This window comes from Urocampus carinirostris, chromosome 19, assembly GCF_059441175.1.
Source record: "Urocampus carinirostris isolate Australia breed hairy pipefish chromosome 19, RoL_Ucar_1.0, whole genome shotgun sequence".
Classification (NCBI taxonomy): Eukaryota; Metazoa; Chordata; class Actinopteri; order Syngnathiformes; family Syngnathidae; genus Urocampus; species Urocampus carinirostris.
Window position 1 is genome coordinate 20,213,849 of NC_142367.1, and position 27,993 is coordinate 20,241,841.

Below are 27,993 nucleotides of genomic sequence, written 5' to 3' on the forward strand. Positions count from 1 at the left end.
ATTGGTCGAAAAAGACAAGCGCTTCTCTTTTTTTCTCTCGCGATTGTTTCCCGTGTGAGTTAATGGCTCCTCCTGCCACCGACGGAGACGGAGCTGACTGTAGCGGCGTTACGGGGGGTGGAAGCAGGAACACGGCGGAGAAAAACGGCCGATAGCACCCCGAACGCCTGCCGGTTCTCTGTCGCAGTCGAGACAGGCTGCCCGGGCGCTAGCGCGGCGGGGCCCGAGGGGGTGGGGTGGGGGGATAATTTTAGACGGCAGCTCGGCTGGAAGGACGGCTCCGTGTTCCGAACCGAGCGACCAACTCCCCAGATGAACTCCGTCAGGGCCACCAACCGGAGACCCAGGCGAGTATCGAGGCCGCGCCCGGTGCAGCCCGAACGGAACATTGGAGACGGAGGTAAGCCGAAACACCCCTCCCCCCTGGAGTGGACTCCACACCGAAACCCCTCACTCCAGGCCGCTTGGTTCAATTAGGAAACACCGAGGCTCGGCTGTGCTTAGCCTAGGCCAGGCCGCGCTTTGTTTGGCTTGACTGTATCGCGGCTAGGCTGCTAGCTAGCGGAAGGTTGGAGGAACGGCAGGGGGGTCGAGGGGGGTTGCCACTAAACATAATGCGTAGCAGCAAGACGACCGACGTTTCACCGACGATATTGCTCGGCTTGACCGGACAAATAACTGGTCCTTCCCTGGATAATATCGCCGTGGAGTTCTTTTTTTCTCGCCGCCGCATTCCCAGCTGTCACTAACGATACCGAGGGGTGTAAATCTGCGGCAGCACTGCCATCTTTGGGGCGGAACAAAAACAACGAAGCGGCCGTCATCGGGGGCGACGACATTGATGTGTTTCTCCGTGATTATATAGTGAGCATTTTATGGAGTTTTCAAGTCTCCTTTACCCCTTCTTCCTTGTTCTGCGCTGCTAGCTACTAGCTGCGTTTGTTTACACCGCGGATTTGCCTGCTACGCACTTGGCTTTAGGAGCCTTTTAGCCTCGCGTCCCGTTTCTACAAAACGTAAGGCTTCGTTTGGGGGGGTCTGCATCACGATCGCATGTGTGCACGATCAACATTTGTCATTATAAAATCCCCTTTGACAGAAAGCTCGTTTTGACATGATCGACCGCTGCAGTTGAGTTTCTGCACCGCACCTTTTGTTCCAGGCAATGTGTGTGGGTGCTATAAATATATTGATGATGTGTGCGTGCGTGCAGATGAGGAGGCTCCTGCAGCAGCAGCCGCAGCAGCAGAGATGGCGATTGAGGAGTCCGGTCCAGGAGCTCAGAACAGTCCCTATCAACTCAGACGCAAGACGTTGCTCCCCAAGAGGAGCGCCGCAGCCTCTGCTGCCGCCTCAACCTGCCCCAGCAAGGGATTGATGGAGGTATGATCTTGATTCATTGCAGCGTACGCTTGTGTGTGTGTGGCTCTGCGTGATAACCTTTGCTTTTTCTGCAGGGGGCATCCACGTCCTCCACAGAGGCCTTTGGCCATCGGGCCAAGCGGGCTCGCGTGTCCACGAAAAGCCACGACTCGCCAGGTTTGTATTGTATTCGGTCGATTTCACACTGGAGCTGCAACAATTAGTCGACATTCTCTGCAAAAATTGATGATAAGAATAGTTGAATAGAAATTTATTGTCGACTCTTGTCGCCAAGCACGTTTTTCCAACAGAGAGAGCTATCTTTACATGAATATAATCTGCTCAGAGTCACGCATGTGCATTAGCGTCTTTATCTGGTAACGTAAACACTCGGAAAGGGCGGCATCAATATCAACTATGCAGACCAAAACGTCTAAAGGGAGCATTTTTTAAGTAGACCTTGCTTAATCTGGAGTATGTTCGATAAAATATGTATTTTCCATTGTACAGTGGTACCTTTACTTATGAATTGAATCCTTTCTGAGTAGCTTCGTCACCTGAAATCTTCATCAGCAGAGACACATTCTATATGTAAATGCACAAATCTGTTTTAAGTCCTGCAAAAGTACAGTATATACATATATGTTTTATTTAAATTATAAAAGAGCATCAGAACATGAAGCAAATTCATGGTAAAATTAGATCACCGCACAGTAAACGTAGATAGAGAGACACATTATATAAAAAATACAAAGAGGAAATAAAAATAATGAAAATATTCATTTACCTTTTTTGCCTCGCGTTTCTTGAAAAACGGATCCAATGACTGCTTTTGACGATCTGTCAAAAATGCAAGAGACAGACGTTTTGATAGCCCGACTTGTCAACACTTTTTCTGGGGGATTCCTTTGCACAATTTTCAAGACTTCATGGATTTTTTCTAAAATGTCTTTCATTTGGGCTGATTTAATAATGTCTGCGTCCTCCTCCCTGGTATCTCACCGGAGCTGTGACGGTGACACGAAGAGCATGCTGGGAGCACCCAAGTGCACTGGGGTGCCAGGCAGATTTTAAGCAAAAGCCAGTTTGTTTACATTCGGGAAACTCTGGGAGTGGCTAATCGCAGCGCATAGTGTACTGTATTTTTGACTTTGTGTCCTGAAACGCCTTTGTAACTAGAGGCAATATTTTCCCATTCAGGTATTTTGTAACTTGAAACTTTTCTATGTAGGGACATTCATAAGTAAAGGTATCGCTGCGTAAGCTGCTAGCCATAAGTGCTGGCACCACTGTACTGATTTTATTTGCGTTCATCTTGTGCCACATGATAAATTCAACTTCATGCTAAATTTAGGAAAAGAATAAAAGCTGATTATTCAACTAATCGTTGAAATCGTCTGTGACTAGTCGACTACCAGAATAGTTATTAATCGCTGCCCCATTTCACGCCTCTCCTCTGATATATTCATGTGGTTGTTTTCAGCAGCGCCAGCAGAACAATACCTTCAGCAGAAACTTCCAGACGAGGTGGTCCTGAAAATATTTTCCTACTTGTTGGAGCAGGATTTATGCCGAGCGGCGTGCGTGTGCAAACGCTTCAGCCAGCTCGCCAACGACCCCATATTATGGTGAGAAGGCACCCCAAATTGTTGAGATGCAGGAAGCTGACTCCCCCGCCTCCCCAGGAAACGTCTCTATATGGAGGTGTTTGAGTACACGCGTCCCATGATGCACCCCGAGCCGGGACGCTTTTACCAGGTCAGCCCCGAAGAGCACGAAAACCCCAACCCCTGGAAGGAGAGTTTTCAACAGCTGGTAAGTGGTTATTGGTTACTATGTAGCCACACCATACACGGATCTTGTAAAGGTTTTGAAAGGCCACCCAGTTCGATATTCTTCTCGAAAATAACAGCTTCACATGTTATTACTATGTTGTTACTATGTTATTACCAGGTTGCAGGGTTTCTGTGGATCCTTGAAAAATATTGAAAGGCATTGAATTCATTATTTTAAAAATAAGGCCGTAAATGTCTATAATCCAATTTTAGAAAGTCTTTAAAATGTGAACACATGAATAAGATTTATATTTGTTTGAACTCAAAAGATTAAGTAACATTTATCAATTATCGTTTTTAATAATTCACCGGTTCACTTATGTGGCAACATCGTCTGACCTCAATAACAGAACTATCAAAACGGTGATGGGGTTTCTGTCAGGCCTTTCAAGCGCAGACGCATGTCATTGGTCTGTCTACCCACAATGCACATAGGGACTTGGGACAGTGACTTCTACTTTGGACAATGTTTTAAGTTTAAATTTAATGATAACGTTTCTCGCCATGGCTAAAAACTGTGCCAGGTAATCTGTACGAGGCACGATTGTGTGCAAGAGATATTTGTGTTTTTTTCTTTTGTGTTTTTTATGTTTCAATTGTGTTTTTTGTCGTCTTGATCTTTAATTTCGTTTCGAAAGGTATTATAAAGTCTTTACATTACTTGCCTTAAGCTATTAGGACCCTAGGTAAATTTTTGGGAAATTGAGTTAAATAGATTCAGTCAACCACTGAAAAAAATCAATTTACTAAAAAATCACAATGACCCTGCACTGTTGAGCTACTTACTGTGTTCTCCTTACGGGGCATCACGTTCGAGACCCCTAATGCACAAGACAAAAACAAAATTGATAATGAACGTTGCAAGGAATAATGCTTAAATTATTGTAAGTGGGATATAATACAATCACATTTAGGTTAGAGTTAGCACTGTTTTTCTTTTTCATTTTAGTTCAGTGTACTGTATTTTCTGCACTATAAGGCGCGCTGGATTAAGTCGCACCCCCCAAAAATATTGTATATATCGATCCCAGACTGCACCACGCACTACTTCTGTGGGGGGAAATGGAGTTGGCGGCTGCTTACCATAGTTGCCAGACCTGTTGCGAATCCATATTGATCCATATATAATCTTCGTATTATAAGGCGCCTGGTCAGCTTTTTAAAAAATTTGAGGGCTTTTAGGTGTGCCTTATTGGGCGGAAAATACAGTAGTTTTCTGTTTTTTAGCTACTTTCCATTGCAATATTTTTTGCAGCCAAGTAGTCGGTAATCTTCGACACAGCAGCACACAAAGAAATCCCCTACAATTTGTCAATTATTTGGCTCGTTATTTCTTGTATTTGCTTATCTTTACTATAATTAAAATGATTTATTTAGGAAAATAAAACATTTTCATATTTAATATTTTCATATTGTCTTATGTTTTTAACAAAAAAAACCTAAGAAAAAAAGTCTTAGAAAAAAGGAAGCTAAAGTAAATTAAAGATAAAAATCTATAAGCAAAACATATCCTTGAACTGGAAAAGATATCTGAGAGTTTTGTAAATGTCAAGGATAATATTTTCCTGGTTTATTAAATATTGAACTTATTTTTTTAGTCAAAGCATTTGTTAAGCATTGTTTTACTATATTTTAAAACCTGGTAAAAAAACGAGTAAATACGTATCAACTTATTTAACTTATTAGTGGTTTACTTAAATAGAAAAACAACTAAAAATATAGAAACGATAATCTCTTGTTAACGTATTTGATAATTTAGTATAATAGGTTAGGACTATGGGTTGATTACTTTTTTTAGTCAAATATTTTAAAAATAAAAACTAAGTAAAATCATTTATTGAATGAGCAATAGGCCAAATAATAAAAACGGATAATTTATTTTATTTAGCATGAATTCGACTCATCTGTAAATAACAAGTAGCCCTTCGAGTGCCTTTCAATACAATGATTCGAGAGCCACTGCTTTATTTGTTGCGTCGAGAATGCCGCATAACAACCCTTGGGGCCCGACAGTTAAACGGTCCCTCGTCGGCACGTCAAGGCATATGTAATAAATTCAAGAGGAGCATGCAATATGGTGTTGCGCTTTATGTCATGTGTTCTCTCATGTCAATTGTGCAACGGCCTTACGCGATTTCTGGGAACAGGCCGTTTTGTTTGTTTTAGGCCTCATTTTTGTTTTGTTTTTATTTTGGCTGGGAATCGATTACAATAAATTAACTAATCCATCTCAGTATTGAAATAAATATATCGCGATTAATCGCAATTGATTTATATGACAAATGGCAGTATATATATGAAAAATATGCATAGAAAAGATGACATTTATTATGCCAAATGGTATAGGCCTATACCATGTACAGTAAACATGCATACAGACTGTAATGCCAAAGATGGCTGTCATAACAAAGATATTCAAGTACTTTATGTCAACACTGTTGAACCGTAAATTTGCTGTAAAGCTGTCGTAAACAAAAATGCATACCAAGTCAAGGGAAAGTACATAAATCTTGTGGTGTCAAAGAGAAATCTTCCATAAACATATGTAAACATTGTAGAACACTTGTCTCTTGCACCAAACTGATTCAAAGTTGTTTGAGGAGGTCCACTGTCCCACTGTACCAGGGTGCTTAGCTTTCAAGGGAAGAAGTGCTCCGATGGTTATTCAATTCAGCTTTGCAAAGCATACATTGTCCCTTTCGCCTCGTCAATATTCCATCGGGCAATGTTTTAAAGCGAAACGGTCCACCTAAACGTTTTTCCTTTCTCTTTTCCATCGCTACTTTGCTACTCAACGTTAGCTGCAGAAAACAAAAGTGACTCTTCTTCACTTGGTAAAACAGCGCGGCTTGACACGGGCAGAATTGTAATTGTTCTGTTGTGTATCGTCACACCTTCAATTGAAAATTGTAACGCAAATGGTTAACGTGACATTTTCCCCCAGCCCTAGTTTTTATGTTTTGAGGTTTTTCTTAGAACTTGTGTTGTTGTGTTTCAGTACAAGGGTGCCCATGTAAAGCCGGGCTTCGCCGAGCACTTCTACAGCAATCCGGGCAGGTACAAGGGCAGAGAGAACATGTTGGTGAGTGTATTTTGATTTTATTTTTTTGCAACAAGCGCTTTTCATTTCACTCATGTTTTGGGTTTTTGGTACAGTATTACGACACCATCGAAGATGCGCTGGGCGGCGTCCAGGAGGCCCACTTCGAAGGCCTCATTTTCGTCCACTCGGGTATCTACACAGACGAGTGGATCTACATCGAGTCTCCCATTACCATGATAGGCGCAGGTAGGTGGCCACAGGAACAGCCGAGGCATAAGCAGAGTAATTTGGCTTTTCACAAACGTTGTTTCTGTTTATACATTATAATTTTATGTTAACGTTCAGTAAACGTAACATAAGACCATCCAACAAAAAGTGTTTGACTAATGCAAATGTTCCACATTTTTTTTCAATATATTGTTTGTTACAGTTCTAGATTTTTTTTACTGTGTGAAATTCGGTAGATTAATAAAATGGTCTCCAAAATGGAAAACATCATGTATTCATTAGTGTATAACGCACACTTGTGTATAAGGCGCACCCCTAATTGTTTTATTTTTCTCAGTTCAAACTTTGCAGTTGGATGCAACACAGGTCGAACTCTGTTCACGGCTTTGAGTGGCAAGGAAAAAAAAACGCATGTTATAAATGCGGTATACGCTAAATTTACAGATTATAAACATGTACAAAATCTCAGTATTAACTACATTCCCGCTGTAAACAAGCATATCTAAAATCATATTTTTAGAAAATGTAGAATAACAAATGTTTAGGCTCTTCCAATAAATGCAATTCATAAAATGTCTTTACACATTGTCTTGTATTTTATGTTTTTATATTCTACAGTAGGGCTGCACGATTTTGGAAGAAAACCTAATTGCGATTTTTCAGATCAATACGATTTTACAAGAAAAGTGCATTTCTGTGCTTGTTTTTGGTGAAATAGTGACAACATGACATGATTTCCTTAGAGACGGAGAATATACAACTGTCACAAAATAACTATAGATCTGCAAATTAAAACGGAATTGCTGCTGAATAAGTATTCTTTATTGTCATTATACAAAGGTACAACTAAATTGGAGGGCTACTCTTTTCAGTGTAAGAAAGCAATTTAGGGAGCGGTGGGCAATCTATATGCTAGCATCGGGTAACCGTGACTTCTGCAAGCTTTTTGTGACTATTAAAATACAGTCACACAAAATAGTAGTTTTTCATGAGTAGTAGCTTCAAGTCGTCCGTTTAATGGGTAATGGATCTGGCGTTGGTCACAAGCCACGTTCGGCAGTGGTGGCTTAAGAGTTGTTAGCCTAGCTGTTAGCGTTTTTTCCCGACGCCGCCTCAGTCAATTCCCTACGCGATAAAAAAAATCCAGGCTGCACCCGCTGGTGATTAGCTTCTATGTGCGCTTTTCTGACTCCTCAGAATCCGATTTAATTTTCAATGTGTGGAGTCACTAGAGCCATGAGCCGTGGCATTTGGTTTGGTGGCCAATTGTGCACCCGACTGCTTAACTTAGCGCTTGCACCAGCCTATCGGTCGCGCGTACACATCTTGCAAACTTTGCCTCGCCTTTATTGGCTGGTGCCATGAAACCTGCTTCTGATTTGTCAGCGCTGTTAAACCACGAAATGTGAGAATTCTTGTTGGCCAAACACCATCGCTCAAATAACAAACTGGAACTATGAATCCTTGAAAAGAACGCATTATTTTGCAGTTTCCCTTTCGCACTGCGTCACATCGCGATATCGATTAGATTTTGGTTAATCGTGCGGCCCTATTCTACATTGCAGTCCTATTTTTGTTTATTATACAAATTTTGGGTTGCCAAGAGATATATCATCCTCTCATAAATGGGGGGAATTTACTTCCCTTGCAAGCAGAGTGTAAACGGTAAATGTCGGCTTGTCGTCCATTGCCCTTAGCGCCAGGTAAAGTGGCAGACAAGGTGGTGATAGAAAACACCAGGGATTCCACGTTTGTCTTCATGGAAGGCTCGGAGGACGCTTACGTCGGCTACATGACCATAAAGGTGAGGAAAGGAGATGAGATGAGAAGTTTAGAGCATTATTCATAAAATCTGTTTTTTTTTCCTTCAGTTTAACCCCGACGATAAGTCTGCCCAGCACCACAACGCACACCACTGTCTGGAGATCACAGTCAACTGCAGTCCCAACATCGATCATTGCATCATACGCTCAACGTGCACGGGTAAGCTACGCCACAGACAGAGCGACGGGTTTGATATCGTTTCGCAGGACAAAATGTCACCCTACTGCGTTTCAGTGGGTTCTGCCGTGTGCGTGAGCGGCCAGGGGGCCTGCCCGACCATCAAGCACTGTAACATCAGCGACTGTGAAAACGTGGGCCTGTACATCACGGATCACGCACAGGTAAGGGAATGGAAAATGAGAAAAGTGAGCACCGCTGGTGTTTCCCATAGAATTTTAGAGAACATGATTGGTGAACAGTCTTAGTGAGTCCGGGGGCACATGCCTAACAGCAAGTAAACAGACCAAATTACCAAAATGGGTTTTTCCATCCATTATCTGCACCGCTTATCCTCAGTAGGGTCGCGGGGGTGCTGGAGCCCATCTCAGCTATCTTCGGGCAGTGCGCAAGGGACACCCTGAACTGGTTGCCAGTCAATTGCAGGGCACATAGACAGACAACTCACTCGCTCATTCACACCTAGGGACAATTTGAAGCGGCCAATTAACCTGAAATGCATGTTTTTGGAATGTGGGAGGAAACCGGAGTGCCCGGAGGAAACCCATGCAAGCACGGGGAGAACATGCAAACTCCACACAGGAGGTTCGATCTCATAGCCTCAGAACTGTGCCACACACGCGCTAACCACTGCGCCGCCGTGCTGCCTAAAATGTGTTTTTGATTTAATAAATGTACTAGTACTAGTGATTTGATAATGGCATTATAGAATATGAGTACTGCTGCTTTTGTCATTGCACTATGACAGGATGCCGGTTCTTCTTTGATGGTTTACAGGAGGTTATTTCATACCTGTCAACCTCAGCCAGTTACTCCCCTTATTAATGATTGCAATCCCCTTATTAAGTGAAAAACAATGCGGCATCTATTTACTTAAAGCAAGAATGACTGTGTAAGACTACAAGGGTTTTTTTTTCATGCACCAAAATTGTTCATTTGAAATCAAGAAATATGGGGAAAGCATATCAAGTGGATCATTAGTAATGGGAATTATGTCTCTTTTTAGAATTTAGAGAAAAAAAATATGATACACTATTATGTTCTAGCCTTCCTTTTTTCACTCTGCAGTTAACGTTTAATTAATTTTAACTTTTTTTTTATACCAAGCAACCTTCAAGTCAAGCAACAAAGATCCCTGAAAGCAAACTACACAAGATAAAAATTTAAAACATTAACTCTTCAATGCTATTAAATAAACTATTAAATACAAGAACCTTTAATTATTTACAATTCAACATTTAACCAGTGTAGGCTGATAAAGCATTTAGGAACACACCATGCTCTACAGCCGTTAATATCAATAAAATTAGTCCAAATTAGGATCTTTTTTTTCTGCTTACTTGTATTTTTATCTCTTGACCTGTTCTTATTCTGCTGCCTCCTATCACCCCTCCCCCTCTACGGGGAGGACAAACAAGGGTGAAAGGAAGCACACCATGCAGTTTGCGATCTTTTTAAAATGAGATACCTCATCTATTTTAATATCGCAATTATATGCATTTTAAAACCCGATTATATTTTTTTACTAATAATCGTTAATGAGACCCTGGCGGGACCAATTCGGCCAAGGTGACCCCTCGAAGACTTGATGTGGTATGGGAAACACTGACCACTAACACGCGCGCGGTTTCAGGGCATCTACGAAGACAACGAGATAAGCAACAACGCGTTGGCGGGCATCTGGGTCAAGAACCACGGGAACCCCATCATCAGACGCAACCACATCCACCACGGGAGGGACGTGGGCGTCTTCACGTTCGACCACGGCATGGTAAACAAAAGTCTTCGACTGCTTAGCAGCAGAAGTGTTGCCAACTCTGGTGATTTGCTTGCTATATTTAGCCAATTTTCCAACATGTGACTTAATTAGCTCAGCTTTTGTTTAAGTCCTTGCTGGTAAACATGATTGACTGACCTGCTTAAGTAGAAAATGAATAGGACTGTTAAATTGTCACCACGCCATATTGATGAAGACGTTTTTTGCCAGGGATTACTGACTTTTTTTAAGCTGAGCGCTACTACTTTGTCACTAATTAGTGCAAAGGATTAGCATTTTGTTATTACCATGTCATTATTAAGTTATTACAACCTGTTACTAGATTAGCTCAGCTTTTGTTGGAGTTTTTGCTAGTAAACTAATGTGAAGAACTGTTAAACGGATACAAAAATAAAAAATTCTACAGATCATATTGCCACCAACTTCTTAGAAGCTGAGAAACTTTTTATTCTGACGGGCTACCATGTTGATATACATTTCAGTCCTGAAATAACAAAGGTTATTACTATGTAGTTACTATTTTGTTACCATGTTATAGGTTACTAACGCTGTTACTAGATTAGCTCGGCTTTTCTACACGTTTTTCCTGGTAAACTTGAATGGTTTATCAAAAGAACACCGCTAACAAAACGAAATTATCTCTTGACCGGGGGTCACCAACCTTACTGATTGGGGCGAAGGTCTACGCTACCATTTTGATTAACGGGGTGTTACAGAAGTCTTTGGCACATTTTGACATTGAGTATCTCGGAACGTATTAAGGGTATGAAAACACATCTGGGTGATTCAGAAGGCTTGCAATCTCAATTTTTACATGGAATGTTTAACGTGAGCACTGGGTCTGCACGAAAATTGCGATTATTTTTGGACCTGTATTGCAAGCGTCTGTATTCTGAAGTACAAGAAATTTGAGGCCTTTCAGTGTAGGGAAGCGATTTAGAGAGCTACACACGGGCACCATGTTGGAGACGCCTGCTCTAGACCATATTGATGAATTACCAACCTACGTAGGTCACCAATCTTTTTGAGGCTGACAAATACTTATGTTTTCCTCATTAGTGCAATGGGCTACCAATTTGAAACACATTCCTGGAATAACAAGGTTTGTCATGTTATTACTAGATTGCTGTATTTAAGGAGTGGGGCACAAACAGGCTGTCTACTACTAAAGCGTCTTTGGCAAAATAAGACAATTGGTTATTGTATTTATAATTCATGTGTTGATTCTAAAAAGATGTATACAGAGTTTGTAGTAAGAATTGTTCCGGTGTGCAAAGACCGCATCAAACGTCTCCCTTTCCAGGGCTATTTCGAGAACTGCAACATCCACCGGAACCGCATCGCCGGCTTCGAGGTGAAAGCGTACGCCAATCCCACCGTGGTGCGCTGCGAGATCCATCACGGCCAAACGGGCGGCATCTACGTGCACGAAAAGGGCCGAGGCCAGTTCATCGAGAACAAAATCTACGCCAACAATTTCGCCGGCGTGTGGATCACGTCCAACAGTGACCCCACGATACGGTAAGCCAGAATTCGCACGGGTGCTTGAAATTCCTTGAGAATGCTTGACTAGTAATGTTTTCAAGGTTTGAAAGTGCTTGAGTTTTGGGTTAAGGCCTTGTAAATGCTTGAAATTGTTGCCATGGGTCACGAGTCTGCTTAACCCCTTAACTTTAGACCTTAGAACTTACTTGTATTACAGTGGTTTTCAACCAATGGGCTGGGGCGCACTAGTGTGCCGAGATAGCTTGTCTAGTGTGCCACAGGAAATGGCTCCATTTTACCTTTGCAAAGAAGCATGCCATTGTTCAGTATCTTTCGTTTTTCTGTGTATATACTGTTCATGAGGTAGTACAGAACATTTTATTTGATGAAGCTATTTAAGATCACATTGCAGAAAAATAATAAGATGTATCCAACATAGTGACAATCATGCACATATTTATGCTAGTTTTAATCATTCCACTGGGAGATGATGCTTGCTCAATTTAAGTGCTTTCAGTTTTTTTTTTATAAAAACAATTTGTAAAACTTAAACAGGTTAAAATACAGCAAAAGTAAAAAAAAAAAAATTACAGCAAAACTAGACCAAAATAAATTTGAGGTATTTACCCCTTGCGCCACAGTGACCACAAGCAGAAACAACTTTACACTGTCATTTCAGACAACATAATAACTTGAACTAAAAAAAATTAAAAAAACGCACAAGATTAAATGCAAATAACTAATTTTAAACACTTAAGATCAGGGGTTTCAATTGACTTAGGGGCCACCAGAGCCCCTGGGTGAGGTTGGGCCTCTGTTTTAGAACATTGATTTTTAAAAATTCCCTAAACAAAATGAGATTAAAAAAAAACATTGAGAATTCAAATTAATTTGGAATCGAGGGATCCATAATCCACTAGGGTTTTACTTAAAGGAACTATTTCTATTGTTTGGTGCCCCTTTTGGTAAAAAAATGGAATTCATTGGGGGGCAAAAGGATTACCCCTCCTGATATCCTCATTTTAAAGGACATCTTTGTACTTTTTATACAGTTTACATGCAAATGTGAATTAAAAACGGCATTTCAGTTGTTTTCGTTTTTGGACCAATCTTAGCAAAGTCAAAACATCTAAAATTGAAAAAGTACGTTTTTAACAATAAAGTGGTGGCTCATTCTGACCCAAGGACAACAGGAGCATTGAATTCCTGGATAAAATAGATTAAATATCATATGAAGGTGGATTTTTTTAAAATATTCAAGAAATTTCTATTTATTTGACTTAACATGAGCTTCACAGAGGGATAGCTGTCATAATTGTTCACCATCTTGCTTCTACGGGTGGCCCCAAAACGTTAGGAAAGGCTGAGCCGAAAGTGTTCTTTTTTTGACCACTTTTAGTCTCCGTAGTTAGTATTCTTCCTTGTAGTCTGCATTTATATAGCGTTTTTCATGTCACTAAAGACCTGTCAAAGCACTTTACAATGTGCTTCACACATACCCATTCACACACACACCGATGCGTTTTAACACTCGCTTTTGGCCACCTGACCTAATACAGCAACATTTAGCAGTCAAATAATTCCTTTTAACTTTTATTATAAGGCAGGGGCCTCAAACTACCACCCTGAGTGCCGCAATTGGCTCCCGGGGGGCGAGATTGAGATCCCCCCCCCCACCCCCCCTAGCCACAGATAGAATAGAGCTTTACTCGAGATTTAAAAATCAGATGTCTTTGATAAATGCACACGAAATATTAAAAACCACACATGCAAATCGCAGATAGATCCGGGGTACGCGAAATCTACGATTCACAGCGGGTTTCTTCATTTCATGGTACTGGAGGTTGACTTAGAAAGTGCTTGAGTTTTAGGACATGTAAAAAAAGGTGTCCGAGCAGAGGCCTTGGTCGTCTTCCACGGACTCTAAAAATCGCTGCCGTGCCGTTACAGAGGCAACGCCATTTTTAACGGCAACCAGGGAGGCGTGTACATATTCGGCGACGGGCGCGGCTTGATCGAGAGCAACGACATCTACGGCAACGCCCTGGCGGGGATCCAGATCAGGACCAACAGTTGCCCCATCGTGCGCCACAACAAGATCCACGACGGCCAGCACGGCGGGATCTACGTGGTGAGTACCGGGGGTTTTTTTCGAGCCGCGTCTGGCGTCGTTTCCTAACGCCGGGCGACGTCCTGTCGGCAGCACGAGAAGGGCCAAGGTGTGATCGAGGAGAACGAGGTGTACAGCAACACGTTGGCCGGCGTCTGGGTGACCACCGGCAGCACGCCCGTCCTGCGCAAGAACCGCATCCACAGTGGCAAACAGGTCCCGCAAACACACTCAAGGAAGCTTGGTTAAAAACGCTCAAGAGAAACCAAAAATGCGCACAAAACTAGAAAATGGAAGCCGATATCAAAATATAATTTGAAATTTAGTTTTGTTATTATTTGAAATGTTTGGTTGAATCCCTTAACCACACAAACTTGTAGGGGTGCCATTACAGCCTGGTGGCACCCATCCCTCTCCAGGGTAACACGATTTCACCTGGTCTCAAACTGGGGCCCTTTTGCGTGATGGGCGTCTGTGCTAACCATTGTACTATGGAAACATGATCTTACTATACACTGAAGCGTAATCTGCGAAATGAAATATATTTTGAAAAAAAAAATTGTTTAAAAAGCAAAACAAACAAGACAACAATATACATAGGTAAACATAAAACAATTTGAAAATATAAAAGTAAATTCTAATGTCAGAATAGAATTCAGAAATGAAACGCAAATAAGAAATATATATTGAAATAAAAAGTTTACATAAATGTATATCTGAATCCTTGTGAAAATAGTCAAACATTTATATATAAATATTTGAAAACAAATGGAAAATATGATGCGGAAACTAAATACATGCAAAATAAAATAACAAAATCAAATATAAACGACATTATATAAAATCAATTATTTGAATGTATACCTGTATAGTAAAATCATGTGTCAGAACATACGTAATAGATAAATAATAAGGAATACATACTGAAATAAAAAAAAGATTATGCAAATATAAACCCAAAGAGACACTGAACCCCTAATGGTCTCAATAAGCAGATCGGGGCCTTGCATGGCTGTCGCCACTATGGGTTCGTGAGTGTGTGTGTGAATGGGTGAGTGGAAAGCACATTGTAAAGGGCTTTGGGAGGACTTCAATGACTTGAAAAGCACACAGCATTTACCATAAGACATTTGAAAACAATCAATTTATAAAAATTAAATATTTGAAATGAAATATAGGAAAAAAAGATACTAACACATACTAATTCAGAAATAAAATGCATGGGAAAAATAGTAAAATAATGAATAACTACTGAAACAAAACAACAGAGTCAAATCGAATTTCAGAATATAATTCAGAAATTAAATAAAAATAAACAACAAGGAATATTGTAATAAAAACTACAAATTATAGATATATATGCATAAACACATTTATAAATGAATATAAGAACGAAAGTCAAACTTGACGACAAAGCATAATTGAGAAATAAAATAAAAAATAAAAGCAACAATATATAAATATTTACACGGGGAATATCAAATAAACATAAAAATCAAACATACCAGGCATAGTCCAGAAACGAGATACAAAAAATAACATTCATGCAAAAAACAAGCCATAATTATAAACACTATATTTTAGGCCGTATTAGGTCTTGGTTTCACGGTGTCGCCATCGGTTCTGCGGCAGGTGGGCGTGTATTTCTACGACAACGGCCACGGCGTGCTGGAAGACAACGACATCTACAATCACATGTACTCGGGCGTACAGATAAGGTAACGTTTGACGCACTCGCCGAAAACGAAAGAAGTACCGCAGGTAGATTTGGGTTTCCTTTGCGTGGGCCAGGACGGGCAGCAACCCCAAGATCCGGCGCAACAAGATCTGGGGCGGGCAGAACGGCGGCATTTTGGTCTACAACTCAGGTGGGTGCCACGTCGGTCGTGAGCGCACGCCAAGAGGGGGAAAACACGTCTGATCCGTGTTTCGCCGTGCGATCGGCCAGGTCTGGGTTTCATCGAGGACAACGAGATCTTCGACAACGCCATGGCGGGCGTGTGGATCAAGACGGACAGCAACCCCACGCTGAGGCGCAACAAGATCCACGACGGGCGAGACGGCGGCATCTGCATCTTCAACGGCGGCAGAGGTACGCCGCCGCCGGGGTGATGTCGCGCGCCCCTCGATTCATTTTGGGGGGTGGGGTGTGTGTCCAGGCCTGCTGGAGGAGAACGACATCTTCCGCAACGCGCAGGCGGGCGTGCTGATCAGCACCAACAGTCACCCCGTCCTGCGAAAGAACCGCATCTTCGACGGCTTCGCGGCGGGGATCGAGATCACCAACCACGCCACCGCCACCCTGGAAGGGAACCAGATCTTCAACAACCGCTTCGGGGGGCTTTTTCTGGCCTCCGGCGTCAACGTCACCATGAAAGGTACGGAGGCTTGCCGAAAAAGATGCCCTTTGTTGTTCGGCGTCGCTCTAGCGCCTGCGTTAATGCGTGGGATGTACGGACGAACTTCTACTTGTAAATCGCTCGAAAACACTTTTTCCCATTGAAACGAACGGAAACGGGATGAATCCGTTCTGAGGTCATCAAAGGCTAAAGAAATGCAATAGATCACGTTACTGTACAGTACAAAGCTTAACTAACCATTGACAACAACCACATTTAAAGGCTAATGTGTAAAAAGTCAGTGTGAACGTGGTCCACGTGGCAGGCCTTTTCAACCACTGTGCCCTTTTTGATATTTCTAGATCGATTAGATTCATCAAATTGGTTTTGAAACGCTCTCAATTAAAGAAAATAATACAATAGGTCCCGTTATAAGCACTACATTTGATATTTAGTTGTATTCATTTTTGTATTCTTTCTGCAGTTGTATTTTAGTAGTATCTTGTAGTATTCCTCCAGAAGTACAAAATAGTCATTTTGTTGTATTTTCATAGTGGAATTATTTTATGTTTTAAATCTGTAGTGATTTTTTTTAGTATTTTCGTTTGATTTTTATTTTTTTGTATTCATATTGTTGAAATTCATAGTATGTCTGTAGTATCTTATTGTTTTACTGTAGTAGTATTTCCGTTGTAATATGGGGCGGCAGTAGCTCAGGAGGTAGAGCGATCGTCTTAGGATTAAGGGATCCCAGTTCGAATCCCGGCTTGTCCGTGTTACATGTCGAAGTGTCCTCGGGTAAGACACTGAACCCCCAATAAGCAGGTTATCGCCTTACATGGCTGCACAGATCACGGCCGCTATTGGGAAATGTGAAGCACAATGTAAAGCGCTTTGGGAAGTCATTGACTTGAAAAGCGCTATATAAATGCAGATCATTTCATTTCAATATTTATCTAGTAGTATTTCTGTATTTTTTTATTAGTTATTCCATAGTGCCGTGATTAGCAACTTCGCCTAACATGCAAAAGGTCTTCGGTTCGAGACCGGGCGGAAACAATTGTTGGCCTGGAAAGGGATGTACTTGCCCAAGACACACCACAGGAAATGTGGTTAAAGGATTCAAGCAATATTACTGTAGTGGTATTTCTGTAGAATGATTTATTACCATAGTAGTATTCTTTTAGTATTTGTGGGGGGGAAATTAAACCGCTAGCATCAATTATATCGGATCGCAATACTCGTAGGACCGCAACTATCGAAAATCGTGATATAAATCGAATCGGTACCTGTGTATCGATATGAATCGTGACCAATGCATATCGTTCAAACACTATTATTTTCCGTCCATGAATGCCACTTGCTGGACACTTGAAGTAACTGCAGCATTGGCGTGCAGGTTTTTATAAAGCGATAACATTATCTAAAAAACACTTTTAATTTAAGTCTATCTTAAATACTCTACGAGGAAAGCTCTCTTCTTCCACTCTAATCTGATTTTCGGTGTTTGGCAGGGCTCAATTATTTCCCATGATTGAACTTGTCTGTAAAATTTAAACAAACCTTATAGAAATTGATTTGAATTTGAAAACAACAAAATTGTGTATTTTGTTTTAGTCAAAGTGAGTTTTAAAAAAAGTCGCCATATATTTTTATTGTATCAAAAATAAACTGAATATTTAGAGGATAATATTGTACACATTTGCTTAACATTTTCATCATATTTTCAAACGACTCACTCTCCTCCCCCAAAAAAAAAAAAAAAATATGGGGTTGTTTTAGGGCAAATGTGGATGGAATATAGTGCAAGTCATTAGTTAATCATTTTTGGAGGAGCTTAAGTAACCCCTATAGGGATGTTTTAGCAGGTCCTTAGTTGAGGACCTTTCTTGTTAACTCAAAGAAATTGTAGTACTATTAAAATATCTATTTTTTTCTCATTCTCAAAATCCAACATAACTTCTTTATTTGAAAAAATAAGAATTGTTGATGTTTTCCTCTATGTATATAGCATTAGTACAAAATATTCCCTTTCCTCTCCAAATAAATTAATTTTCAAGGATGATCTTAAAGGGATAATGTATTATTTGAACAAGCAAAAGTACACAACGTATTGTATAAACAGGTTTTTGCATTTTTTTAATTGGGTTTCCATCGCTACAATCAGAACCGGCTGGGCAACAAAATTAGAAATTGTTTTTGGGTTACTCTGTCGTTTCTATCCTTAGGCACCATTTTTTTGGGTTGCATGACACAATACAACGACATATAGTAGCCAAATAATACACACGTACCTTTTTGATAACCCAACAATGTATGTATTTGTCATTTTTCTAGCAGACCACTAGAGGGCAACAAATACTTGCATTGCCTACCATAGCAAGTACCATTATTTCCGTACTACTGTGGTACCTCCACTTACTAGTAGAATTCGTCCTGGAAGTAACTCCGTAATCTGTAAATTTCATGAGTAGAGACTCATTTTGAATGTAAAAGCGCTAATCCGTTCCAAGTTCCGCTAAACTGCCGTATACTTTTTTACTGAATCATAAGAGCATCAGAACATGAAACAAAAACATATTAAAATAACATTACTGCACAATAAACATAAAAGTGGCATATAATGTAAAAAATACAATCATAAAGGAAAAATTAATTTCAGAATTAAATTACCTTTTTGCCTCGTTTCTTGAAAAAATGGATCCAATGACTGCTTCTGAAAATCTGTCGGAAATTTGGAAGCAGCCTGTAGCCTGACTCGTCAACACGTTTTGCGGGTGATTCCGGGACCGCATGAAATTTGGCTAAAATGTCTTCAATTTGGGCCGATCGAATGATGGCTGCATCCTCCTCCACTTAATCTTGCCGGAACAACTTCTTGTTCTCTCTGAACTGTAACACGAAGAGCATGCTGGGAGCATGCTGTATTCGCACTGGGTTGCCAGGTAGATTTAAAGTGATACAGTTTAATAACGTTGGGGAAACTCTGGGAGCGGCGAATAGCGTACTGCATTTTTGACTTCACACCCTGAAACGCCTTTGTAACTTGAGGCAATATTTTCCCATTCAGGTACTTTGCAACCTGGAACTTTTCTATGTAGGGACATTCATAACTAGAGGTATCGCTGTGTTAGCTGCTAGCCATAAGTGCTGACTTTGAAACAAGACAACAAGAAGACAGTACTTGAGTTTTCAAAGTTTTGATAAACACAAAAACAGCTGGTTAAAAACGACACTTGTTAGTCACTGCAACGCAGCAACACAAGGAATACAGTGGTTAAACTGCTTAAATTAGAGTACCGATACTCGTCCATTGTTGATATTTTGTGACTTTCCTCTCCAAGACAACAAGATCAACAACAACCAGGACGCCATCGAGAAAGCGGTGAGTCGAGGACAGTGCCTGTACAAGATCTCCAGCTACACCAGCTACCCCATGCACGACTTCTACCGGTGAGCGAGTTCCTAGAGTGCCCCGTCGTTTGTGAGCAATCGTGCGTGACGCCGTTTTTGCGTGCTCAGGTGTCACACGTGCAACACCACAGACAGGAACGCCATCTGCGTCAACTGCATCAAGAAGTGCCACCAGGGACATGACGTGGAGTTTATACGACATGATAGGTAAGGGACGCTTATGCGCTACTGTATTATTTTTTAAGGGCAGTGAAAGAGTCAGAAATGGTAAATTGTGTGTTTATATAAGGGCTGCAACAACGAATCGTTGGTTGAAAGTGTTGGCGACTCATTACCTCATCAATTTTTCGTGTAATTTATGACCCACTAAAAACGTTAATCCATGCAAATAAGTGCATTGACCCTCGTTGTGAAATTGTAGTACCACTTTGGTCCGGCAGAGGGCGCCTAAAAACCGTTTTAACAAAAAGTATCATCCCCAATCATTTATTGAACATTGCATCATTACAAACAATTGGCACGAAACAGTCAAACACTTGAAAGTAAACAAGGGAACAGAACCTGCTGCAAAAATAGAGAAGGGAATAAATAATGACTTTACCTCAACACAAGGGGCAGCCTTTTAAGCATATTACACTAAGGTTGACATTTTTGGGGGTGAATATAAATTGAGCTAAACTTTAAAAATTGATTTATTGCACTTTCTACATTCGTTATATGATGAGTGTAAGTGAAATATAATTTTTGGATTAAGTAATAAGGAATGTGTATTTTGTGTTTGCAGTTCGATAGCCTACATTTCTATGAATTATTTTATTAAATTGATTGTCAAATACTTGTTTATTTAAATTTTGTATTATGCGTCCAAAACTTAAATTCAATTATAGAAGAAATCAAAAATGTGATTTATAAAGTCATATTCATCAATCATTAAAATAATCGTTAATTGCAACACTCATTTATATCGTGCTTTTCACTAAAAACCTCCCAAAGCACTCTACAATGAGCTTCACTCACCACTAGCAGTGGGGGGCATTAGCGGTTCGGTGTCTTGCCTAAAGACCCTTTTAAATTTAACTAACATTTATTATTCTATTTCTGTAATAGTATCTGATCCGTTGGGAAGGGGTTCTTAGAAGTTAGATAAGTTAAAGGTAGATTTTCTTTTTTTCAATGCTAGTTTGGAAAGGTATTCAATGTTTTATACTCACAAATCAACAGCACAACTCATTGCCACTAGTGCTGTGAGTAAATTCCAGCCCCATCAGGAATTGTGTGCTATGTCTTGGGTTAGCAATTTTGGTTAGCGTTACAACGCAGGACCCCAAAATATAAGATTTTTTTGTCCCATAGGCATGAATAGGGTTTGAAAATTTACCACTTACCATGGATGGGGCCCATTCATTTCAGTGGGTAACCAGGGGTGGCATGTAAAGGAAACTGACCCACATTAAATATAACTATGGGTTGCTACATGCGCTGCTAGTTAGCATTGCATCCACCCGCCCCAGCTAATAACTCATCGCCGACAGTGTTTACAGCTAAGATGATTTTGTAAACACTGTCGGCAATGAGTTGCGCTGGCATAGCCGGCCCGATTATTAGCTGGGATGGGCTGATACCATGCGTACGCGTTGCCACCGATGCCGTAAGCACCATAGCAGTGTTCGGCTCATGCTAGCTGTAAACACTGTCGGCAATGAGATAACGAGTCATAATAACAGGTAAATGTGAACAAATGATGCTAACTGCTACATTCTAACAATAAAAATATGAACAAATTGTGTTAGCATAACTTATTAGTCAGTAGATGTTAACGGCTAAATGCTAACACTTACATAAAAATAAGCCATCCACTCGTTGGCATCCACCACTCTCCCTTGGTCAAATTTCAAGTGAAACAGAGACCCGCTCTGAAAATTTCCCTAGATACCTTGGTGACCATTTGAAATGAATGGGCCTCATGCATTTTGAATACATGCCTACGGTTTAATACTAGATGCTGCCGGTAACAACTTCCAGATCCAGCACCAATTCTCTCAATCGCCTCGAAAATCGTCTAGTGTATTTATCATTCTTAGGGAGTTAAGGCTATTGAATTAGTAGGTTGGGAATGGTAGTCATGTTGGGTTATAGGTGTCTTTTTGTACCTATTATTGATAGGTTCGGGATCATGTTGGTTATTGTTTTTTTAATGCTGGATAGGACTTTTTTATTATAGAATCAGTTTTTTTTTTGTTGTTGTTGTTGTTTTTTCCAAAACTAGGTAGGAAATTATTTTTGTCTTTATTTTTGGGGAGTTCATGTTGGTGTTATTGGTGTGTGTTAAATGGCAGCTATTTTATTTTGACAATGATATATTGATGATGCCGTCCAGCCATCCATTATCTGCACCGCTTATTCTCAGTAGGGGTGCTGGAGCCCATCCCAGCCATCTTCGGGCAGTGGACACCCTGAACTGGTTGCCAGCCAGTCGCAGGGGACACGTGGACAGACAATTCGCTCGCTCACACCAAGGGACAATTTTTGACCGGTCAATTAACCTGACATGCATGTTTTTGGAATGTGGGAGGAAACCAGAGTGCCTGGAGGAAACCCACGCAAGCACAGGGAGAATTTGCAAACTCCGCACAGGAAGGTTGGTAGCTGGATCTGAACCCATGACCTCAGAACTGTGCCGCACACTCGTAGCATGGGGGCAGCATGGCGTCGCAGTGGTTAGCGCATGTGTGGCACAGTTCATGTCATGGGAACCTCCTGCGTGGGTTCAAATCCAGCTCCAGACTTCTTGTGCGGAGTTTGTATGTTCTCCCCGTGCTTGGGTGGGTTTCCTCTGGGGCACTCCAGTTTCCTCCCACATTCCAAAAACACGCATTTCAGGTGAATTGGCCGGTCCAAATTGTCCCTAGGTGTTGAGCGAGTGAGTTGTCTGTCCCCGTGTGCCCTACGATTGGCTGGCAACCAGTTCAGGGTGTCCCCTGCCTACTGCCCGATGATTGCTGGGATGGGCTCCAGCGACCCGACTAAGGATAAGCGGTGCAGCTGATGAGATATTGGTGATGCATTTTTGGGGTGTTTTTATTATTATTGCTAGGTTGAGTTGGCCAATATCTTTTCATTATTTTGGCGCTGTTTTAATGTTGCTATGCTGGTAATCATGTTGGGAAGAGGCTAAAGGGTTGTTTTTCATTTATTGTTAGGTTGGGAATTATATTTAGTTTATTGGGGAGGGAATAGTTTAAGTAATAATCCAATCGTTTCTATTTTTTTTCTCCAATACTTGGTAGCGCATGACATAACCTTTAGTGTTCATTGTTTTTTTTTTATAATTATTTATAGTTTTGGGAATCAGGTTGGGGTTATCGTTATAGAGGAGGGCAAGAAGGTAGTTAATTTTTTCAATGCGAATATATATATATATATATATATATACAGTGGAACCTCGGTTCGCGAACGCTTTTCAGTTCGCACAAATCAGTGCTTGGCCAAACATTTTGAGAAATCCTTGCTTCGCTGTTCGGTCAAAAAAATCTGTCTTCAAACGCCAGTAATGTGCGAGTGCGTACACTACGGTGCGGGTGTAGATGGCCCCCACCCCTCGTGACCAACTTTTATCACGTGTGTTACAATGTATGTGTTTCACCCGGTGCGGTTAGAAGGGGGCACCAACTGTCAATGTAAACACTGAAGTATGTCACTCAGCTTTACCGGAAACTTCAGTGTTTACATTGACAGTTGGTGCCCCCTTCTAACCGCACCGGGTGAAACACATACATTGTAACAACGTGCACACGTGCCTCTTTTTTTGCTTTTGATATCGAGGAACGGGGTAAGAAATCCTATTCGTAATTATTTTCTTTATCCTTTATTTTTACACGTTCATGTTAGCGTAATCTTTCGTATGGAAGATTACGCTAACGCAAACGTACGATTGGCCTGGGTTAGCTTTATGATTCGAGGTAAACATTCAGGGTGTTGGAACGGAGCCCCCTTTCCAATGCTGTGCTTAGCTACTTGTGGTGCTAAATGACTTGCAAACGACCTGATTTTTTATTTTTACACGTTCATGTTAGCGTAATCTTTCGTACGGAAGATTACGATAACGCGAACCTATGATTAGCATGTGTTAGCTTTATGATCACGTTGATCATTCATGCTAAACATTCAAGGTGTTGGAAAGGATTAAAACAATGTTACATTATTTTTAATTAGAAAATTGATCTCTGGTGATCGACCAAATCGGTTCCCGACCAGGCTTCTGGAATGGATTATGGTCAAGAACCGTGGTTCCACTGTATATATATATGAAGACTATATACCCATATTCTGTGAAATGTATAGTGCTTTTCACATGCCGCATGTGAAACGCCCAACAAAATTAACATTGGTCCCTGGTACTGTGAATAAAAAGGGATACTGAGATAAAAACCTACTGCCTATTCATGTGTCGTTTATATCCATTGGTAGTCCAGTAGATAGGATTAGATGCTCTCACCGCGGCGGCCTTGGTTCGATTCTGGCTACACCCAACTGCAACGTTTGAGTTGGGGGGGGTTAAAAAGATGCAAGAATGTCATAACAATTTCTGATCAACAGGGTTTGTAAATCCTGAAATGCTTGGATTGAATTGTAATGTATCGTTTACAAGGTTGATGAAGTGCTTGAGTTTTGGGTGGGTTGCTTGTTAATGCTTGGAATTGTTGCCATGTTTCTTGACCGTGTGGCTCAATAGACTACTCGATGACTTTTATATTTTTATTGCAGAAAGTAAAATGTACAAAAGTGGGGAAGGCCTCAGATGACTCATAGATATTAACAGGAGCTTGTCTCAAATTCACAGCCAAATCCAAGCACTTTTTAAGGACATTTAAGGCCAATATCATCATTATCATTAACAAGATATCTGGTGTAAAATCATGTCATTTGCAGAGCCACAAATTTAACTGCGCTGTACATATGAAAGTTTAAATTTTGTGTCCAGTTATTAAGACCTTCTATTTTTTAGATCTTGAGGAAAAACTCAAAGGTACTTGTTTTTTGAGACAAATCTCTTCCCATTTATAAGAGTTACATATCATTGTAATTTTTCCCTAACATTTCCAGGTACAGGAAGTGCTTTCTATTACAATTTACCACTTCATTCACTAATAAACGTCCAGAATTGATTCTTCATCCTTGGACTAATACAATTTCCACAGCGCCCTTTTAAGGTTTAGCATGACCCTGACATTTTGAGCATAACGACATCTCATAGGATAATGCTGTACAAACTCATTCCAGCTGCAGTTAATCACGAGGGATGAAGCAATGGGGGGGAAACCAGTCATTTCAGAATAACATGTTGCGAAATATAGCTACATTTTAAACATTTACAAGCCATTCACCCAAAATTCAAGCACTTTACGATCCTTGCGTTAATATTTCAGCATATTCAAGGATTAAGCACTGTAAGAACCCTGCCTTACCGTATCGTGGGCTGAAATCACCCCAGCCTTCCATCTCTTTAAAGCAGATAAACGTGGTGAGGGTGGGGAAAAAACAAAAGGCTCTTTGAACTCAGTTTAGCATTGTTAACACAGATTTTAAGGCCAATTTTGTAATATTTAGAACAGAATAGAGCTTTATTGTCATTGTTACAAAATGAGTTAACATATTGTGACAATGAAATCGGGCATTCGACCTTTAGAATACACTATTGTCTAGCGAGAACAAAAACCAGTGCCAGAGAGCACAGCAAAGCAGCAAGATGGCAGAAAAACATGGTCACCTCTTGGTAGGAATTTCCAAATAAAAGTACAAATTCCTTTTGACCTATGATTCTTCTTTCTAAAATTCAATTGGATGATGTTTGATACATTTTTCCCCCAATATTCAATGTCGTTTTTCTTTTACCGAATGAAACTTTTGTACCACTATAAGGCAATAAATATTACATCCTGTCCCTTTAATAGAGAAAATGTCGAATGGTAAATGGTCTGCACTACTATAGCAATATATATTTACAATGTGCTTCACACTTACCTATTTACACACACATGCAAGGCGCCTATTGCCCATGGATCTTTTGAAGGACGCGTGAAATAGCTTACATTTTGCCAAACTAATTTAGCGCTCAAAATCGAGATGAGGGTTTTATTGTGCGGATCACGTCATAAAATATGAAATCGGCTCAACGGATTGTTATCACGGCTATCGGAAAAGGAGCTAGCTTGCCACTCCATAATGTCATCACAGATTCCCGATTAACTCCGCCCTGGGACAATAGGACACTTAATGGATTTCACTGGGAAAGGTCAATGTGGGGAAAGTCATAAAACTCCCAATCAGGACCCGATTTTAATTCCAGGTTGCTAGAATCCTCTGGTTTTCCCCCTCTCTCCAGGTTTTTCTGCGACTGCGGTGCCGGAACGTTGTCCAACCCGTGCACGCTAGCGGGGGAGCCCACGCACGACACGGACACGCTCTACGATTCGGCGCCGCCCATCGAGTCCAACACGCTGCAGCATAATTGAAGAAGAAGAAAAAAAAATGGCACGCCAGACTGGCGGGCGACATCATACCTCACGCGCATTCATGCGTCGCACATGGAAACGCCTGAGAACCCCCCACAAAGCCTCGCAATAGACGCTAAGAGTGGCGAGTTCCACTAGGGGGCGGCAGAGGAAAAGACTTCCCAACCCCCTCAAAAAAAAAAGGAGAAAAAAAGCATTCCTCGCTTGTGTGTGTTTATGTTGTGTGTGCGGAGCACTTCTGTATGAGAGGCCGTTGGAGAAATGAATCATACTTGCTCTCACATGTAAAATACTCTCACATATTGCACAGCCATACCCATACACAACCATTTCTATAATCTTATACTCTATTTGTGAGAGAATATGAGTATAGTACAGTGTGTATGAGTGTATAGTAATAAGTAAGGTTGTGTAGTGTGTGTGTGTGTGTATAAGAGTTTAGGTATGCGTGAGAAGTATAGTAGTATTTGTGCATGGTTATGACTGTGTAAGAGATTTTTTTCTGTAATAGAGGCCATTTGAGAAGTACAAACTCACACAATCATTACTTTAATCTCGTACACTACTCTGCTTTCCCACACATTGAATGTGTGAGAGTATGTTAGAAAGTATTGTACTGTTTGTATGAGTGTAAATTAACAAGTGAGATAGTATAGTTACGTGTAAGAAGCGTAGTGTGTATGAGAGAGTATAGTAGTATGTGCATGGGTTTAGCTGCGCATGTGTAAAAGTATGAAGTACTTCTGTATGAGAAGTAAATCATTCTTGCTCTCACATGTCACATACTCTCGCATATGCACAGCCATACCCATACATAACAATTTCTATACTCTCCTACATGCGTAATATAATACTATATTTTAAAGGGTACGGTGTGTATGAGTGTATAGTAATAAGTGAGATAGTACAGTTGTGTAATAAGAGTATAGGAATATGTGAGTATTGTGCATGGCTATGAATGTGTGAAATTATTCGTAGCCGTTTGACATCATACTCTCACATAATCATTTTAATCATGCACTGCTCTGCTCTCCCACACATTGAATGTGTGAGGGTATGTTGAAAAGTATCGTACTGTGTGTATGAGTAAATGAACAAGTGAGATCTTATAGTTATGTGTGAAAAGTGTAGTAGTGTGTATGCGAGAGTATAGTAGTATTTGTGCATGGGTTTAGCTGCGCATGTGTAAAAGTATGATGTACTTCTGTATGGGAAGTCAATTATACTTGCTCTCACATGTAGCATCACATGCACAAGTATACTCAGTCATAGCCATGCTCAAACACTACTATACACTCATACACACGCTACTATCCCACAGACTACTATACTCTCACACGCACACACTACTACTCTTTCAAACTCGTAGTTTCTGAGAGAGTATCGTAGTATATGTTATAGTATTGTCACATTTGTGAGATAGTATTGTGTAGAGTGTGTATGCGAGTATAGTAGTGTTTGTGCGTGGGTATGACTTTCTATGAGAGTTTAGCTGTCCATGTGTGAGACTATGATGTTTGATGTGAGAGCATGTATGATTGACTTTTCAACCGGCCTCTCATACTCTTGCTTTTTTAACAAAAGGGGAAAAAGGACAAAAAAAATTCTGCTCAGCGGATTTTAATTCAACGCTTTATCATGTAGTTTTGTATTTCGGAGCAAAAATTAACTGTATTTGAATGTCTTTTATTTTATTATCAGCCAGATTTTATGGACTTTAAGGCGCACCCTCAGAAAGTAGTTTTTGCTTATATATATATATATATATATATATATATATGGCAAATGGAATTAAAACTACAGTAAATTGTCGAAAAATGACGCTGACCAAAAATCACGAAACGTGTCGGCAATGGGAATCAAACCCGGGTTGCAGCAGTGAGAGTG

The 27,993-nt window shown here is 40.6% G+C and overlaps 2 protein-coding genes across 4 annotated transcripts in view; one reads left to right on the top strand and one right to left on the bottom strand.

The window, feature by feature from the left end:
• On the top strand, window positions 1-27,868 carry fbxo11b (F-box protein 11b). Of its 2 annotated transcripts, none has more exons than XM_088324119.1 (21): window positions 1-400; window positions 1,214-1,383; window positions 1,458-1,539; window positions 2,849-2,990; window positions 3,048-3,177; window positions 6,196-6,279; window positions 6,354-6,486; window positions 8,166-8,272; window positions 8,340-8,451; window positions 8,527-8,633; window positions 10,103-10,240; window positions 11,550-11,767; window positions 13,682-13,862; window positions 13,935-14,057; window positions 15,474-15,559; window positions 15,633-15,709; window positions 15,790-15,933; window positions 16,001-16,219; window positions 19,525-19,633; window positions 19,703-19,801; window positions 25,977-27,868. In XM_088324119.1, exons 1-21 carry the CDS (start codon window positions 313-315, stop codon window positions 26,104-26,106), a joined length of 2,679 nt encoding a protein of 892 aa, XP_088180245.1. In that variant the 5' UTR covers window positions 1-312; the 3' UTR covers window positions 26,107-27,868. The 2 variants fall into 2 exon arrangements, with proteins under 2 accessions (XP_088180245.1, XP_088180244.1); XM_088324118.1 differs by having other exon boundaries at window positions 2-400; window positions 2,846-2,990.
• The window catches only part of msh2 (mutS homolog 2 (E. coli)), a 45,467-nt gene continuing 36,125 nt past the window's right edge, over window positions 18,652-27,993 (bottom strand). The window contains exon 17 of one of the 2 annotated variants that reach the window (XM_088324115.1): window positions 18,652-19,072. In XM_088324115.1, the coding sequence (XP_088180241.1) occupies window positions 18,985-19,072 (88 nt within the window). In that variant the 3' untranslated portion in view covers window positions 18,652-18,984. Of the gene's footprint in view, window positions 19,073-23,876; window positions 24,125-27,993 lie in introns of those variants that run through there. The other variant, XM_088324117.1, reaches the window with a different exon arrangement.

Bases quoted from the DNA above. Each gene is read 5' to 3' on its own strand.
- fbxo11b (XM_088324118.1), top strand. From the start codon at position 313: ATGAACTCCGTCAGGGCCACCAACCGGAGACCCAGGCGAGTATCGAGG. The intron at 401-1,213 runs GTAAGCCGAAAC...GCGTGCGTGCAG, and splicing joins ACGGAACATTGGAGACGGAG to ATGAGGAGGCTCCTGCAGCA. The intron at 14,058-15,473 runs GTCCCGCAAACA...GTTCTGCGGCAG, and splicing joins GCATCCACAGTGGCAAACAG to GTGGGCGTGTATTTCTACGA.